The sequence below is a fragment of the Pyxicephalus adspersus genome, chromosome 4 (assembly GCF_032062135.1).
Source record: "Pyxicephalus adspersus chromosome 4, UCB_Pads_2.0, whole genome shotgun sequence".
Taxonomy (NCBI): domain Eukaryota; kingdom Metazoa; phylum Chordata; class Amphibia; order Anura; family Pyxicephalidae; genus Pyxicephalus; species Pyxicephalus adspersus.
The window spans coordinates 12,314,410-12,333,101 of NC_092861.1; the positions used below are offsets into that span (position 1 = coordinate 12,314,410).

The following is an 18,692-nucleotide window of genomic DNA, read 5'->3' on the forward strand; positions in this document are numbered from 1 at the left end:
AAAAACGGTAAAAAACCAGTAACCAAAAACAGTATAAAAAACAGTATATTTATATATATATATATATATATATATATATATATATATATATATTTATTTCTAATGTGAAATTTCAATCTCAAACAGGTGTGCCATGACATAAAACATACTGCTTTAAACTATAGTCATTGCTCAATAAACCTTGTCTCTCGGGTGCAAAAAATAGACACAGTTCTGGAAAAAAAAGTTCATTATAGCTGCACATCATATTCATACCTTTCTTGTAATTTTGAATCTGATTGGTAATATGGCAAGGATACACAGCATAGTTTTAGGGTGTATGATTCCCCTGAGAATGTGAAGAGAAATGTGGATTTTAGCTGTAACGGAGTGCACAGAAGTTAAATTAAAGGACAACCTCAGGTTTAGTGCTGTGGATGGGTAAAGTGACAATGTGTGCTCCTGACTTAAGCTGCGTACACACCTGCAATTTTTCTCGTTGGAAAGGATCTTTCACGATCCTTTCCAACGAGAAAAGACTGCACGATGCATGAACGATGCTGTACATACAGCACCGTTCATGCTCTATGGAGAGGGGAGGGGGAGAGCGACGGAGCGGCACCCTGCTACGCGCTCTCCCCTTCCCTTTCATTAGGATCGGTCGTCGTCCATCGTCCATGGATCCGCCAGGACGGTCGTCGGACGATGGACGACGGACGACGACCGACTGTACACACGGCAGATTTTCGCCCGATAATTGGCCGATACCGATTATCGGGCGAGAAAAATTTGCCGTGTGTACGCAGCTTTAGTTGCAGCTAGCTGATGGTAGGAAGGGGGGGTGTGAGCCAATAAGTGACATTTCATTTTCTATGCTAAACATTGTGACATGGCAAAGGGATTGATATCACTGCGGGCGTAATGTTCAATACCTTGGATTTCAGTGTCCGCTTCAGTGAAAGCAGGGGGTGTGAGGAAGTGTTATGCGGTTTGTAGAATTGATGCGTGTGGGGGAAGGAGTCTTTGCATGGACAAGATGACAGGTTCTCTTTAAATCCCCCTTTCCCATTTAGTGTACCCAACAGAGCATTAAATTTACATTTATTTTTTCTCCAGGGATATTTACTGATGACCCTGGCACATCCGTCCATATGGCCGCTCCATACTCTTCTAGATGTCTGGGGTCCCCCTGAGTTCATCTTCAGCCATAAAAATCGATGAGGAACATTTGCTTACTTTTCTATAACATTGCAATGATCAACTAATGCAAGAAACTTACTATACCACACTAATGTTACTATCTTTTTTTTAAAACTCCTCTGTGGGAACCGTGTCTTGTGACTAAGCTCAATTGAAACCATTAAGTTAGACAAATATTTGATCTTCAAATGTCTGCAATCAATTTGCCTCTACACTCAGCGTCTTAGGTCCCTCCGTGGGCTGCAATGTACAGAGCGATGTAAACAAATAGTTTTATTACTCTTGGGCAGAACCGTAAATATTATTCCACTACCGGAGAGAACAAATCGTTTCAGAGTTTTTGTTTCGGTCCTGGCGGATCGTCCTGACCCTGAATGGCAACAATGAAATGTTTATTAGGGCAGAATCTGAGTAATCAACGCTGAGCTTCTACCTCGCATTTTGTCACGGGGGCTTTTAGCGACATTATTTTGTTACTCCAGAGAAGACTCTGTTTACTCTCAGTTTGTAAATAAAAAGATTCCTAATTCCGCCTTCCTTTTCCTGTTCGAAATGACATAGATTAAATAAAGCGTAAACATAAAGCTGCAAACATCATGGCATACCGCCCAATGTGGAACCCGTTTTTCATCTAGATTTTAGAGATAGGGCTTGTCTTGGCACATGATTCTTTTTTTATATCAGTCAGTACCCGAAACTCACATAGAATTTAGTCACATGGTGATTGCTGTTCTATATACTAACTAGATTGTAAGCTCTTCGGGGCAGGGTCCTCTCCTCCTGTATCACTGTCTGTATTAGTCTGTCATTTGCAACCCCTATACAATGTACAGCGCTGCGTAATATGTTGGCGCTATATAAATCCTTTTTATTATTAATAATAATAATAATAATAATAATAATCTTCATCAATAGCAACAACCTGAATTTTAAAAAAAATACAAAACCCACACTAACACATAGAGTAAAATAGCTGTGCTGGCAAACATAATAAAAAAAAAGAGTATAAAGCGGAGAGGCATTGAAACCCCAGTCTGGTCTTGTTCAATCTATGGCCCCACCAGGAAGAATTACCCTCATAGCTGGTCTGGGATTTAGGGTGATAGCAAATAAAATAAATCAGTCATTAAAAATAAAATAAATCAGTCATTAAAACAGCAATATAGGGGAATCTTTCAGTGATGATAAAGTTTTGATGAACTTTGTTTTGAAAGTCTGTTTAGTAATAGAAACACTTTACGGACTGTGTAAAGACAGAAAAAAGGAACTTAAGTTTTTCAGAAAGTTGAATGTTAAATAATGTAAGTTAGCCAAATAAAAGATATCACCTAAACTCCAGACAATGTTTGCAATTGTTGAAGGGAATTCTTTAAGGAAAAAAAAGTCTGGGATTCTAACCATTATCTAAACAAACAAAAAAAAATATTGCTTGTATGTGGTTTAAGAATAGCTTGTTTATATAATACTTTGCAATGTCTAGTAGTGCGTAACCTTCATCGAATTCTATGTACTGATACAGACAATAGATTTTTATCACCCAAGATGAAATTGTAAAAATCTGACATCTGTACAGCTGCCCCCCAAATGTCACCCAGTGATCCTTCTTACTGAATACCCAAATGACTGACAGCTAATAACTGCAATTAACAATTGTTAACAATTAGGTGACATATGATATGTACATGGCTTTAGGCTATCAGTACTGATCAGCGGATCAGCTGCCATTTTGTTTGTTTTACCAATCAGGTAAATTGGTTTTCCAATTGATTTTTGGTTGGTCAGAAGTTCCAAAACATAGTACCTGCCCTTCTGATTATGCATGAGGATATGGTGAACCACAGGACAACGTAATAAAGGTATCTCATGCATTAACATTAGCATAAGCTATAATTAAATTAGTATATTTCCACTGATAATGGGAAACAAAAGTGTGGACCAAACCTCCACAGGGAAAAAGTTGCCCTGTCCATTCCTCCAATGATAAATCCAGTGTTGTATGGGGTTAAACAGGGTCCAATAATCGCTAGGACTGAGCATTGTCACATAACTGGAGGAGTCACTGCTGTCAGATATCTTGGAGGGAGAAGTTGTGGAAGGATAGAATAACTGAGGTGGGATGGCTTTTCCAAATCAGATCCTTAATCCCATCTCTAGAGATTTTATTCTTGCAGTCCTGGCCTGCACCACACAGAACAGTTAGACTTAAAGTGTCCTGTCGGGAACCTGCACCTATGGCTGCCGTCTCCAATCCCGCCCCAGCCAAAGGTCTGAATAACTTCAGCACCATACTTATATGTAAAAATCAACTTATCCACCAACAACAAAAATATTTGGTTATTTTCTCTATTGAAAATCTATAAATTCAGTTTGTGATTGCAAATATTTTTATGAACAGGTATATCAGTTAAACAGCTGGTATGATAGGAGATTGTCTATAATGATAGTTCCACTTAAGAACACTTCTATGGGCTTGTATGCAGAATCCTGCCGTTGCATTCCTTGGTGTCTCCCAGTTGAGATATCTCAATAAATAGACTGTTAGTATAAAACCAATGGCCTAGGCTTCAGTTCTGCCTGTGTACTTGCACAGTGTTTAACAAGAACATAATGCAAGCTGACGCAGAAACAGCCGCATATAAGTTGGCGAATTAATATAACCATTTTGTGCAATTAGGCTGACTCACCAATAAGGAAGTAATTTTCTTGCTGCTATTGTAATTGAGAACGAAAGGCTGAAAGCTCGACAGCCAGAGGGAAGTTTTGTTTTCCCTTACATGCACATCTTTTAGCTTCTAATTGTTACATGAATGGCAAGTGACATTACCTGGCATATGTGCGGAGAGCGGTCATGACACGGCAGGCTAGGCCATGGAATTCAATAAACTGGGGTGGGGGGACAAGGAAAGAATCAGCTATTGAGATGTAGAGGGCCAGGCTGGCACAAGGCCAAACCTGAACATTTAATGAGACTTCTGCAACATTCTAACTGGAAACACATGACGTTTTAATTGTTCTACTCTGTGAGAAAAACCCGAGCAGCTTAATGTACGTTGTAGAAAAAGCAAAGGTGTCGTAGCTGCAGCCTGTTTGGGTCGGGTTTTAATTTGCCTATTTATTGCTTTTTGAATTGATTTTTCTTGTTACAAGTGAGCATGGAAAATGTAAACGTGTGCTCTCTCACTTAATAGTAGCTGAAAAGTTGCTCTGTAAAGGTCTTACTAGAATCCAGTCCGCACTTCTAGTTCATAATCCCAAGTGAGCCCCCCCTCCTTGTTAGATAGAGGAGGGAATTACCTAAAACACAGCCACCTAATATTAACTGATCACCGGATTTATCAGCTTTTGAAAAAAAATATTTATACATTTTAATAACAGTTTACAGAGGTATAGAATTTACCAGATTTATTATTAGAAATGGCACTGTCTTTTCTTCCTCTAAAAGTAGCTATTGTTGAACTCCCTTTACAATCCTATGATAGGCTCCTACAGCGTTTATTGGAGTCGGTTCCCCAAGCTGTACAAGTTACTATAAAGAGGACCTGTACTAATGAAGCTATGTCTTAAAAAGGCAAGCAAACCTAAAAATTTGGTCACCCGTGAACCCTGCAGTCTCCTTGAAGCTGACCATTTTCCTATTAGTGATTGCCCTTGCGTTGTCTTTGTTGGTGTCCATTGAGAAACATGACTTTGCTTTCCTAATGTCAAGAGTTGTCTTCTTGAAGTGATCCAGTGATGTGTGGGGTAATAGTAGCATGGAAGGTAAAAAAAAAAAATTTCAAAGTAAAGATACAACAGAAGCAGGGAGATCCTTGCACTGCAGGTCTTAGGTACAGATTCCATGCTAGCCCGAACAATGAGCAGGGCAATATTGATATCACCAAATCCTACTCTACTTTTTAAGAGACCAGCGGTCAAAGGTAGATGAGTCTGAGATAGTTTCACACTGCAAATATATATTTTCTCTTACCGAAAGCAAATTTTTTTCCAATTGGGGCGCAGATCACAAATAAAAACTTTACAGAGGTTCCATCCTTGGCCACTCTTTAAAAAGATTTTGCTAGCTTTATATTTTAATGCAAATTCTCATGTCTTCCAACTTATAAATTACTTACTAACTTATAAATAAAGAACACTGTTTTGTTATTAAACTTAAAAAAATGAAATTCTAATAAAAATTATTTGTGTTTTTTTTAAAGGTGCCTCGGAGCTGGGTCCATTTTCCGATCCAAGGCAGTTTACAAGCATTTCTTCGTTAACAGAGAGCCGATTCCCTAACCCACGAATGCACTACCCTGCAACATTTACTTACACTCCGCCAGTCACCTCAGGGATGTCGCTGGGTATGTCTGCAACCACTCACTATCACACTTATTTGCCACCTCCTTATCCTGGCTCCTCTCAGAACCAAAGTGGACCCTTCCAAACAAGCAGCACTCCTTATCTCTACTATGGTACATCATCTGGATCCTACCAGTTTCCAATGGTCCCAGGGGGCGACCGCTCTCCATCTCGGATGCTTCCTCCCTGCACCACTGCCAATGGCAGCACATTGCTAAACCCTAATCTGGGCAACCAGAATGATGGTGTTGACGCGGATGGCAGCCACAGTAGCTCCCCCACTGTGTTAAATTCTAGCGGTCGTATGGATGAGTCAGTGTGGAGGCCTTATTGATCATACAATCCTTTATGTGGCCTTAGACTGTTTCAAACATTATTTTAAAAAGTAACTCCATACGTGCCTTAATCCTTTTATATACGAATTCATATTTTGAGTGTGACTCAGAAAGACCTTGAAAATCTCATGCAATACAACTTTACTAATCAACAATTGTGCCATTTTGTTATAAAAAAGGGCTAAAAGCCACATTGCCTTAAACTATTTCTTTTTATTAATATTTATATTGAACTGAAGCATTCCAAAGAAAATTATAGTTTTTACGAGTACGAAAATAAACATCGTCAGATGTGACTTTTTGTGGGAGAAAAAAAAAAAGGAGAAAATTTTAGGAATTTAAATGGACGTGCTTAATGCAATACCAAAAATGCTGAAACCTGCCTTATATACCAAAAAAAAAAGGGAATTTTTCAAGTGATACGAAAAGCTGCACAAATTGTACGCCTTATGAAATTTTTTATGTTTGATACAATTTCATATCTGGATGATGGTACAAACTTTGAACATTGCAAAATGCACTTATCTCATATCTCAGTTTTATTTTATTGCCTTAATAGAAACCAAACAAAAAAAAATACAATATGAATAAAAAAATCATTGCCTACGTATACAAAACAAAGACAAAAAAAAGCAACAATATTAGCTCAAAACATATGAATTTAATGTTTGAATTTATTGTTTATAGTTTAAATTATCTGTATGTATAAACTTTATTTTTTTCCTTTTTTCTTTTGTTTTTTTTTTTTACTCATTTTGACATCTTTGCATTTTTTAATTTATAATTATTTAATAATATTTGGACCCTTCAAGTGCTAGTTATGTTAAAATATGCTGATAGGTCCCTAAATATGTATTTTCATTCAATGTCACAGACAGAAATTCTTTTTGAAAAGTTTATAGTACATTCGGGTGTTCATGTAAAGACTGATAGTTATGTATCTGTGCTCAGTGAAGGCGCTTGTTTTGTGGGCTGAACCCCAAGATATGTAATTAAGATTTTAGGCTCTCAGTGATGTCACTGGTGGCTACAGAGTTTTGTAATCTCAAGTTCTGTTCACAAAACGGACATTCTCAGGGGACAAGGAAACATTAAAGGGGTTCTTTGCTACCTTTTAATCCTTTGAATTTACCTAATATTTTTATAGAAGCTGTGGCTTCAGGCTTCCTTCATAATGGGGGAGATCCGGACTACATCCAATAACTGAATCCTTCATATCGAGAAGTTCTTCCTTTCATTGTAATTACTATTGACCGGCTGTCAAAGGAAGAACTTCTTCTATCCAACTTGTTGAATTGAGAACCATGTTATACTCCTGGTTCAATACTATGAAGACAACATCATCCCCTTTGTTAATAACCAACACTATTGTAGTGGAATGGTTTAATTTTTTATAAGAAAAGACTCCATGATTCTCTACTATTTAAAGAAGCTGAAGTCTTGTAACTTTCATGGAGTTATAAAGCCTTCAAGGAACTCTTGTCAAAGAGAAAGTGGCTAGTCCAAATATTTTTTGATGACCAGCTGGACTGGGCATATTTAATACTGTTTTTTTAGCTGTGGGATTCACAAATGTTAAATTATAGATTAGTTACAAATCAGTGTAACATCCCCAGTATTGTGTTCCATAATCCAATTTAAAAAAGAAAACCCCTTTAAAAGCCTTCTAAGATAACACCCTCTCATTCTGTCTCTTTGTGTCTCCATTGAGCATACAGATATTAAGCTACAGTTTTCAAAAATGTACTATTCTTGGGATCTGCGTACAACGTGCTGGAACGTCATCTAATGACTGGGTACATTTACCATTTTTTGGCCTGAGCTATTAAATGCAAATGTTATGTAGCAACATACAGATCAATTCACTCAAAAGTGTTTGAACTCATTTTAAGCTTTAAGCACTATTGTCATTGTTATATAAAAAGAGTATGCACTGCCTATGTAATGTTCTTGCACTTCTGTGTTCCAATGATTTGGCTTGTTTTTTTATTATCCTGTAGGTCAATACATGTATTTAGTTATAAATAAACGGTACATGCACTTACTGTTCCCGGATGCTGTAACAGGTCACATATTGTGGTCAATATACAAGTATGTTTTAAATAAGAGTGTTTCCTTAACATAAATATGTTATGTAACATACAGTACTGCTTGCACTGTGATAAAAACATTTGTGCTTGGGTTCAGTTTAAGGAATAGGTCCATTTTGCATGGGGCTCTATTCTGAGCCATTAATTAAAAATCCCATCTTTAGCTCAATTCACAGAACCATATGGTATTTGCAGACATGTATTACAGAATTTTTATTTTCTTATTGCTATGTTTGGGCTTTTTGAAGCCAGGGGTACACTTTGAATATTTCAGGCCAAGTGTTGCAGTTGTCCCATCACAGGTGTCCAACAATAAGTCTCCCACACTGCTATGCCACCATTTGTTAGGTGTCTTGGGGGCTCCAAGTACCAGGCATTTTAATGCTTTAACCCACCTTGCTGGAAGTAATGTGGAACTCTTGAAAGTCTAATTTGTAATGTCTAATATTTAGGTCTGAATGCTTCTTTTTTCACATACAGACAGATAGAGGAGATTCACATTGAAGGACAATGCAAGCCGTTGCAGGGAAGCATGTAGCAAGCAATTACATTGATGTCAGATTAGGGTAAATTTGGAGTCATCTTTGTCCAGTGATTGCCTTAACCTGCTGTTGTTAAAGTAAACCTATGAAGAAATATGGAAGCTGCCACTGATTACTTGCGTTAAAGGAGCAAGCTTGGGACTGTCATAATGATGTTGGACCAACTACCAAGGGGGCCATTGAACTAGAACCACCATGGTAAAACTTTACTGGTGTCATGCTTCTAAGTGACTCCCAAGCTTGCAATTTTGAGCCCTTGCAGACCAAGGAAAGAATAGGTATCCCTTGCAAGATTTAAGTTAATCCCCCAAAAAGCATGCTACATCTTCCATACTATTGTGTGTGTTCCGGATATACATTGTCAGTTTGACAGCTGAGGTTCTGGTCTGTTTGCAGTCAGCAAAGTCTTCTTCAGTCATCACTATAAGAGTTTTCTATAGTGATCATTTTTTAACACAGTGTAATGATATTGTTGCAGCTGTAACCTGTAGATGGAAAGTTTTTCCAATGATCTGCTATGGGAAAACAAACCGTCAAAATGAAAACATGGTAGACATAAATGTCTTTACTATTAAGGCCCTTATGAGCACTTAACCCTGAAAGGCCTTAATGACCTCCTCCCTTCACCTTTGCTGCTTACCTCTGTTTTCCAGATATTTGAAAGCATGCATGAAGGCCTTTTGTTTTTGTTTTGTAGTCCTACAATCATCAGAAACATTTTATTTAATAATATTAGAACAAATCACATACTATAAAAAAATCAAATGATGTCTTTAGTAGTTTGGCTGTTTTCCTAGAAAATATTTTTTAATAACTTTCGAAACAGTTTAACCAAAAAAAAAAAATATGTTGCTTTGTTACCATAATAAGAAAGTTGTTCCCAGAATATAGACTTAAATCTGAAATCAGAAAATTACTTTTCAATATTGGGGTTTGTCAAACCCAATACCAGATAAAGTGTTAAAATCAGCATGGGCAGCTCTCCTTTCTATGACAGGTTCACTTTAATTCAACAGCTCCTCTAATTCCATGGAAAATAAGAAGTAAAATGATGCATGTGAACATGCCCATTTACTAGAGAAGTGAAAATATGGTACTTTCCAGATTCAGCCTTGTGTACTCACTAACAGGTACCTAAAATTATGTTTTCTATATATAGGGTGCTGCTAATTCATTGTTGATATAAATAATTACTCCTTTTGCTAGCACTTGAAGGTCAAATCCACGTAGAAGTGATATCTTAGTATTGAGTAGAGGTCAGCAGGCTGAACCAACACCTGGTTTCTTGTAGCTCATGAAAAGACTTTAGAAAACAACAAATGAATCATGCCACTTGAATACACACTTCTGCTGTCCCATGAAAGCCATTCTTGCTTTGATTTAAGAGGTTGTCATACTGAAATATTTGTAGAAATAAATGGAGAATTACAGTATTGGGCTGGTATAGGACGACCAGTTTCCAGCTCATGTTTTCTGTAGGTGAAATCTGCCCAATACTGAATAGTTATTCTATAGTGGATTACTTTAGGTGAATTTAATGGAGTAGCCATTCATTTAGGGAACCTAATTTGTTGGCTTATTGGAGAAGTTGGAGGAGACAGCATTTGCGTTTGATAACATAACCCCCCCACACACACACACTTTTTATTCAGACCCCTAAATGACCAACTGCTAATAATTATCCATGCCTACTGCCAATAATGGGCAGGTTGTGTGACAAATATTGAGCGTTAGTATGGGGCTAAATGTCTAAATTCTAATCTTAACTATTAACCTTTGCCTAACCTAAACTTAAGGACCTGAGGTGAGCTGCAGCATTCTACTGTGGGCGCATCCGCAGTCCAAATCCCTCACATTCAAGTGCATGGAAGAGGTTGTGACTCTTTTTTTGGCATTTTCAAATCTGCAGTGATAAGCAGCTTGGCTGACAGGTCCCGGGTGCAGAGAGAACTCCTGATGTGTGTTTGGAAGAGGCAAGGTGCATGGGGAGGGAAACAAGATGTGCACACGGCTATGGTGCAGATCTTCAGGTCATAACTGCATGACCAAATGCAATATTCATTTCTGCAAACTGCACTCTAATCTGCCGCAGCAGCATGCAAAGAAAGATTCCCAACCACTCCTATTCACTTAAATGGGAGCGTTTGGGTTCGTGGTTGAGAGGCAGATTGCTGCATCTAACCACTGGTCTGAATTGGCCTTAACCCTAATATTAACCAATACTCTGACCCAACCCTAAACCTAGCTCTCACCAACCCTCGTCATAACTAACCTGCATCTACTCTGAATTTAACTCCAAATGTAACCTCTTGACCTGAAACCCTGAGATTATCATCTGCACAATTACAATAACACATTGATACTAGCATCAGTGTCACAATACAAATTGTACAACACCACTTCCCCCCCCGAAAAAAGATAAGCAAAGTTTGAATTATCTGGAAGATCAGGGCTTTTTGCTCACTCTTTTCGTATTGCAAATTGCACATTATAAATTATGCATAAAAACCCCAACTTTTTGCACATCTGTCTCTGATCCTTTGTAAATCTCCATTTTTTAATTGTAATATTATTTGCTATATGGAAATGCTGCAAAATGAAGCGTGCTGAAGACTGAACCATTGTGTAAGAAAATATTTTTAGAGTTCGTGAGATCACTCAGGTCCTTCATAATGAGCGTTTTGGGAGCTAGGTTCAAATATTATTTTTTCAGCCGTGTTCTTTAGAAATCAATGTGATCATTGTGACGGTAGGGGGCTTGTTTTGGCTATTTTTTTTGGTCTTTACATAGAATTCCACCTTTGGTTCCCTGTAACCCAAACAGGAAGCGTTTGCTGTAGTGCTGTCATGTTATATTATGTGCATAGATTGAATAATGAATTAGTGGATTTCTCAGAAAATAATGAATATGGTATGGCGCTTCCTCTCTTCTCACAGCTTGCTGCAAGCTTGTAGGGACCCCATGGTCCCTGCAGTATATTGGAGTCTCAATGGTCAATGCAGAACTATAGGTCTCTATGGCCACTTTAGGACAATAGGGTCTGTGGTTATTGCAGTGGGGTACAATTTCCAAAATTATGGTGACTATGGAAGTTGTGTTTCTGTTATTGTGTCCTTGGTTTGGATTCTTCTAATATTAGCCATATTTTTTTTTACAAATATATAAAAACCAAAATAGCAGCTACTGCTAGCACCTTGAAAAATATCTAAGGTTTTGGCTGCTGGAAGACTCCAAAAAGATTTCTGCTTTATGTCTTCATTAGACTTCAAATACTTTACCTGGCGTTTTATGTAGTTATAAGATTTTGTTGCTCTATACCTGTGTCTGTTTTTGTTGCCAAAAGCAAAAGCCAAAATTTTTACCCACAATGCTGCATGTAATACCTCTTTTATTGTTCCAGTTCTCAGGAAGCCATGAATAACCAAGCCTATAGCAATTATTATAGGAAACCTCTCTTAAGATAAATATTTAGACTGCCATTTGAAAACCTCATACAGAAGCTTCTATATACCTGACTTAAAGTGCACCTGTGGCCAGACCATAGACATTAAAGTATTTATATCATCTTATCAAGCAGTAAAAGAGCTCCGACCCTTTTGCTGACAATAATTCATATCGCACATTGTGGCACTGAAGGGAAATAAAACAAGGTAATGGGGGATGATAGCAGGCGATGAGTACTTCCTACACTCAACCTGGTAAGGGAGATATTAGGGGTGTAATAGAATGTTTCATTATACTATACAATTATTCTACAGGTCCTATGCTTTTTAAAAACTTCATCACAGTTTGGGGGTTTAAATTAGTCTCAAATCCCAAAGTGCACAGTGAAAAGAAAAAAAAATAGCCTTGGCAGCAAAAAGGTAAAATAACCCTTTAATGATCTCTGTATCTGCATATGCTCTGGAGCAATTAATTCTCAAAGACTGCAACAGAGATAGTTCACAATAGCAGGCTTACAATTTACTTTCAGGAACCTCAGTTGCTGATTTTGAGAACTTTTTCTTAGCGCCTGTAGCTACCAAGGTTATTGAGTTTCAAAGCTTGTTTACTGCTTGTTAAAAAATATGTAAAAAACACTCTGAATTCTAGTTCACGGTATCAATTCTCCTGACCTTCTTGATCCAGAAAAATGCCTTGAAAATAGCTGAATCCAGAGGATCACCAGCAGGAAAGTCTTACTTATTTCTCTCATTAGAAGTCTCTTCCAGTGTTACATTCCAGCAATACTATGATTACCTAAACCATGCAATATACAGCACCGACCTGTCACCAAAAAAAGCCTTTACTTTGAATTTTCATAACTTGTGCTTGCACTCTTTTATTTGATCTATGCAGAAGTTTGAAAAGGTACCGAAGTTTCTTGTTTACAAAATTATATTTTTTACAATGTTAAAACCATGGCAAAAAAATACATTAAATAAGTAACTACTTTAAAAAGAGTTACTGAGGTACTATTGTTTGGGAAAAAAAAACTGTACCAAAAATTTCTTAAACAAAAAAATGTTCCTGCGTTCTTTTGTAAATAATGGCTTTATATTACTATATTTCAGCTTTTCATGCACAGTTTATTTTTTGCTTTGTACCACAGTGTCTGTGGAAATGTTTACCATAATTTGAAAAGGGACTTTGTTTTGTATTTTATTTTGCGTCTGTAAATTTTATTTTTTGCTCTGCACCTGATTATTATTATTATTATTGTTATTATTATAATGTGGATGTTTTAATTTTTATTTCCAATAAATTTCCTTTTGATAAGTTTTTCAGAGTCATTTTCTGTGTCATTTTTATTTACATGTAGGTAGGTCAGATGACTTGTTTTTATTATTGAAACTTTTTTATTGGAGGATAACACATCAACAAAAACTGTGTACAATATACGTAATTAACGGCATAAGAGAGGAGATGCTAACAAAATCAAAATTAAGTTCAATCACATGAAAAAGATGAATAAGGAAAAATTACACATACAGAGATTCAATATTACATCCATTTTTGAATGTGTAGATCATTCCCAGAACAGAGAGAAGATCTAAGTAATAGGGCTGTAGTATGGTCACTATGGAATTTTCTGTTCTTGTGTCCTAAGTTTGGATTCTTTTAAAAGTAGCCAAAAAGATAATTCTTCTCACCTTCAGATCAGCCCTGAATTTCAATTGGTGCTTTGGAGAAATACAGTTCTTATGTTTTTTTTATATAAATAAAACCCAAATTGAAAAATTTCTAGGGCTTTGGCTGCACTCTTGACAACTCCAAAAAGATTTCTCCTTTATGTCTTCATTAGACTTCAAATACTTTACCTGGCTTTGAATGTAGTTATAAGATTTGGTTAGTTATTAGATTTTGATAGATCATTCCCAGAACTCAACATAGAGAAGATCGAAGTAGGGGCTAGGGCTAAGGGTAGATTGGTCATTCAAAGTCACACACACTGAGGGTCATAGACGTAGCCTATAGGTGTACCGGGATGTCAATTGGAAAGATTGTATATTTTTGTGTTTCGGAGGGAGGGAAGAGTATCTATTAAGGATTCCCACTCTTCAAAAAAACATTCCACTCTAGATTCCTTATCTAGGGAGGCTTCAATCCACTTTATTTGAAATATAAACATAAGCTTATCAATAAACAGACTGAGGGTAGTAGGGTTGGGGGACAACGAGTTGTGGAGTATTGCAACAAGGGAAATAGTAGTTAGGAGTTTTCCACTTCCCCTTGTAGCTAGGGAGCCCTGCAGGTCTAAAGATCCCAAAATGGCCCGTTCTGGACTGTAGGGGACGTAATTTACAAGAAAATTGAGTGAGTACTGTGTGACCGAGCACCAAAAATATTTTATCCTTGTGCAGGTCCACAATGAGTAGAATAGATCTGCATCCTGTTCCCCACACTTAGAGCATTGAGAGAAGAGGTCAGACCCATGAGAAATTCTCTATGGGGAGATATGTATGAATAGTGGAAAAGTTTGGGGACCATTTCCCTATACATAGCCCCCATGATAGATGACCAGGCTTTTGAAAGGTTGGTCAATATATCAGAAGGCGATCTTTGTGGCAAGTGTGAGGTCCACTTACTCACCGTCAGATGACTTTTAAAGACAATTCAATGGCATCCAAACTAATATTCGTGAGGGATGAGGTATACACAGGCTTGTGTCTATATAGTTAAGTAAAAAAAATACATATGCCCACCATTCTACTAAAAGCAAACAAACAAAATTAGCTGATTCAGAGGAAGGTAAATACAATAGGTTTAAGAACTACAAAACACCATCAGATTAATTTAGTTGTGGCTTGTTTTATATTCTATTTTAAATTTTTAATATTTGAAATAGGCATGAGAAATCAAGATCCTGTGTACAGGGTTTAAATGACAGGACAGAATTCCTCCAAAATAGGGTATATAAGCCAGAAAAATTATTATTTTTTAGTCTTCTGGTAAAACATAATTTTAAGGCAAATTGGCATGTTAACAGAAATATAACGCCCCTTATCATTTCTCCTGCCCCCTACAGCAGTGTAATCAATTGAAATAGCTGTGGGCAGGGTAATTATTATTAATTATTTATTATTTATATTAATATAGTTATTATTGCCTTTTATTTACATAAATAAAAATTAAAGTTAGGTCTGATGTCTTGGCGTAGCTGTTATGCAATGTTTGTAATAGGAATGAATTCCTTACAGTAAACAGATCTTGTAGTGCAGGAAGGGTACTTGAAGTGACAACCACAGATTTCACCATGATGAATTCATGAAAACAGAAGACAACCTCACCAGCAACAGCACTATGGTGCCTCGAGGAAGGGACCCTGCATGGTCCCGTAACATTGGCTTTTCAACATATTCTGACCGTGTTTTTACAAAAAAGCAATCATCTTATCACCTAAGTATGTACCTATCCAATGATTTTACTGACAGGAACAACAATTTACAAATTGTTTCATGGATACTAAAGGAAAAAGAGGGCTCAGTTTACCTTTAATGAGTCGATCACACGTGATTTTATAGTCTATATTTATTTTTATTCTGGGTGCGGGCTAAAACCCTTTCTCGATATCCCAATATTCTATATGGACTTCAGACATTCTAGAAGGAATGATGGTCGTAGCCTGCCAATATACTGGAGGAAATAGTGGTCAGAGTCTGCAGGCATATTAGAGAGAATCATGGACAGGGTTTGTAGACATACTAGGGGGGATGATGTTCAGAGACTGAAGACATAAAAGAGGGAATAATGGTCAAAGCCCACTAAAATACTAAAAGGAATGAGAAGAAATGATGGTCAATGACTGCAGACATACTGGATTGAATGATGGCCGAACCTGAAGACATACTGGAGTGAATGATGGCCAGAACATGAAGACATACTGGATTGAATGATGCCAGAACATGAAGACATACTGGAGTGAATGATGGCCAGAACATGAAGACATATTGGAGAGAATGATGGCCAGAACATGAAGACATACCGGAGTGAATGGACTACAGGCACACCAGGAGGAATGATGGTCAGAGTCTGTAGACATGCTACACATGCAGATTGGAAACACGCTGCAAATGACAGTCTAGGCTATTGGAAATCACTTGCTTTTACCCCATTATAAATCAATGTTCCCACTCCCACTGCTGGGGTCCAAGAGTGGTTCAACTTACAACAAGTAAGAAAGGGCTATAGGTTGGGCACCAGGGATTTTAATGAAATCCTATTTACAGACCAATGCCTAAGTTTTTTGCATATTGCAAAATTAATTTAGCATCTTCAGCAACCCCCATGTATTCACAATATGTCCTTAAGTTAATTGCATTCTCATATAGATAAAAAAAATGCAAAATGCCAAATTTAAAAGTCTTCACATGGGCACAAGCAGGTTTAAGTACAGAACAAACAGCCACTTTTTATTTGATTGAAGTTTTCAACCAATGTAAGACATTCTGTTTGCAAACAGTCATAACATATTAGTCATCAGGTCTAGTGACTGGAAGCAGATTTAAAAGATATAGCTGCCTGTAAGAGTCACTTAGGAAATCTCAAAACCATGTTCACAAAAAAAACATTGCTATAATGTCAGTGCCATACAGCACCCAATTCCAAGAGCGCCCTCAGTTGACACCACTGTGTTTGTGCATGTTATTAGACCAGACAAAAACTCAGGAGGGATCTGCCCTCCCTCCCTTCTTGTCTAAAGACTTCCTCATTCATGAAGCCTTTTGATGTGTGTGGTTTTTTGAAAGCATAAGAAGCCTACGCTGATTGTGGTGGCACCGCAATGCCATCATTATCACTATAAAACAACAGAACTGGCATAGAGAAACAGGGGGAACGTCACCCGAAATGCTTCAAGCTGCAGTAGACATGACGAAAAGCAACATACAAAGTTCATTTTACTTTTTTTGTCATTTTTTGTAGTTAAAATTGTGAATGACAGTCCAAACCCAGGAAAACCAAAGAAATGGAAAATCAATGTTTATAAATTTTGATGAAGGAGACAAAACATGGGCGTCGTGTGGATGTGGTTATATCTGAGCATGCCATGGAAAAAAAGGGACTTTTGTTCGAAGGGGGATGCTTTGGAGGGTTTTTTAGCTTACACTGTGACACATCCATCCCTCCTTAAACCAACTTGGAGTCTATGTGATTATTCACCCTATGTTTAGATGAATGTTTTGGAAGTATAAGGAAGAAATGTCCAAAAAGCTTTACCTTTTCTTTTGGCTCTCTAAGCATCTACAGAAATTGGTTATCGTGTTTTAGTACTTTTTACCATTCCCGATGCTTAGTAGCACTTGTTTACACCATAAGGTCCCTTCCTGTTTACTTTCAATGTTTTGTTAGCTATGAAACCAGTTTCTGAGCAACAAATCAACAACAATTTTTTTAAAGGTTTTTAGGGCACTCAAAGTGACTTTAAATATAATGCTTGCATCCATATATTGGGTGTTAAAAGTGGCCGCAGCTAATATGATACCAGACTCAAAACCCAAATGAAATTTGTTCCATTCGTCCCTATGCTATATTATGAATAAAGCATCTACTCAGTGTTCTTTTGGCTTCAGAAACACTGAGTAGGTGACATCCACATACATCCAATGCCATATCGCCCTCCCCTTCCATCTTTGACATGTGTCCTGTTGACATGTGAGAGATAGAAGTAGTATAGAATACCTTTGTGAGATTGCATTGATTTCCAAAGTCTAGGATATGCACTAGTGGTGGTGCTTCACCTCACTGTACAGGGACACAAAATAATTAGATTTTTGCACAGATTATGCTTAAAGAGCCTATTGCAGATTGTGCAGGTTTCATGGTAAAAAAAGTACCTTCATCAGAGAAGACACTAGGCTCCCTACACCTTCAAAGAATGCTTATTTTCAAGAACATGAGTTATTTTTTTGGATAAATCCAATGCAGGTTGAACATTACAGCTACAAGGCCAAAATAAAGATCCTACTATTTGTGTTTGTGAATTGAAACTTGTGCCATCAGTGGATGCTGGAAAAGAAGATAGATGAACATTTTGAGTGAACCTTTCCCATAAGTACATTTCATGATCCATGTCTAATAGATGTTCCAGTCATATTTCTCTAATTTGCAAAAAAACCCCAAAAACAAGTAAAGCAGAACATGCCTATTTGATATGTGACTCATTATTTTCAAAATATGCCAATAACACCTAACATTCATACTGATGCAGTTAAGAGCACTGCAACACATAATACACATAGGAGTTTTCTTGCTGTTTGATTATGCTCCCATCAGTCATCAGATCGCCAGTCATTGGGTAAAAACCAAGATGGCTGCCTTCACACGCAGAAGTGGCACATGGACAACTTCAGAGAGCCTATAGGCACTATTGGTGGCAGGTCATCTGTCCTCTGCTTGTATTTTATAGACATGGCTTTCAAAATGCAGGTTCTCTTTAGAAACATAGGACCACTGCCAGCTTAGAAGGTGTGTGGAAGCTGGCCAGGTAGTTTCTTGAACTTATATTGCATATAAAAAGCAAACAAAAACAAAGCAAATCTACTTTTATACTAGCAGATAAGGTAAACTTCATAGCGTGACCCAGGCTAGTTGAATTTTTTTTTGTCCTACACCCCCCTCCCTCCTTTACTCTCCTGTTTTATCATCACATCTCCAGCAACGGAGTTATTTTTGGCATCTCGTACAATTAGTGCATGTTTATATTGCTTAGGTTGTTCCTTTTCCCAGA

The 18,692-nt window shown here is 37.3% G+C and overlaps 1 protein-coding gene across 3 annotated transcripts in view; it reads left to right on the forward strand.

Moving 5' to 3' along the window:
* Positions 1-13,246, forward strand: part of RUNX2 (RUNX family transcription factor 2) — a 68,305-nt gene extending 55,059 nt beyond the window's left edge. For all 3 annotated transcript variants that reach the window (XM_072407407.1, XM_072407409.1, XM_072407408.1), the window contains one exon: positions 5,376-13,246. In XM_072407407.1, the coding sequence (XP_072263508.1) occupies positions 5,376-5,851 (476 nt within the window). In that variant the 3' untranslated portion in view covers positions 5,852-13,246. The remainder of the gene's footprint in view (positions 1-5,375) is intronic.
* Positions 13,247-18,692: the final 5,446 nt, after the last annotated feature.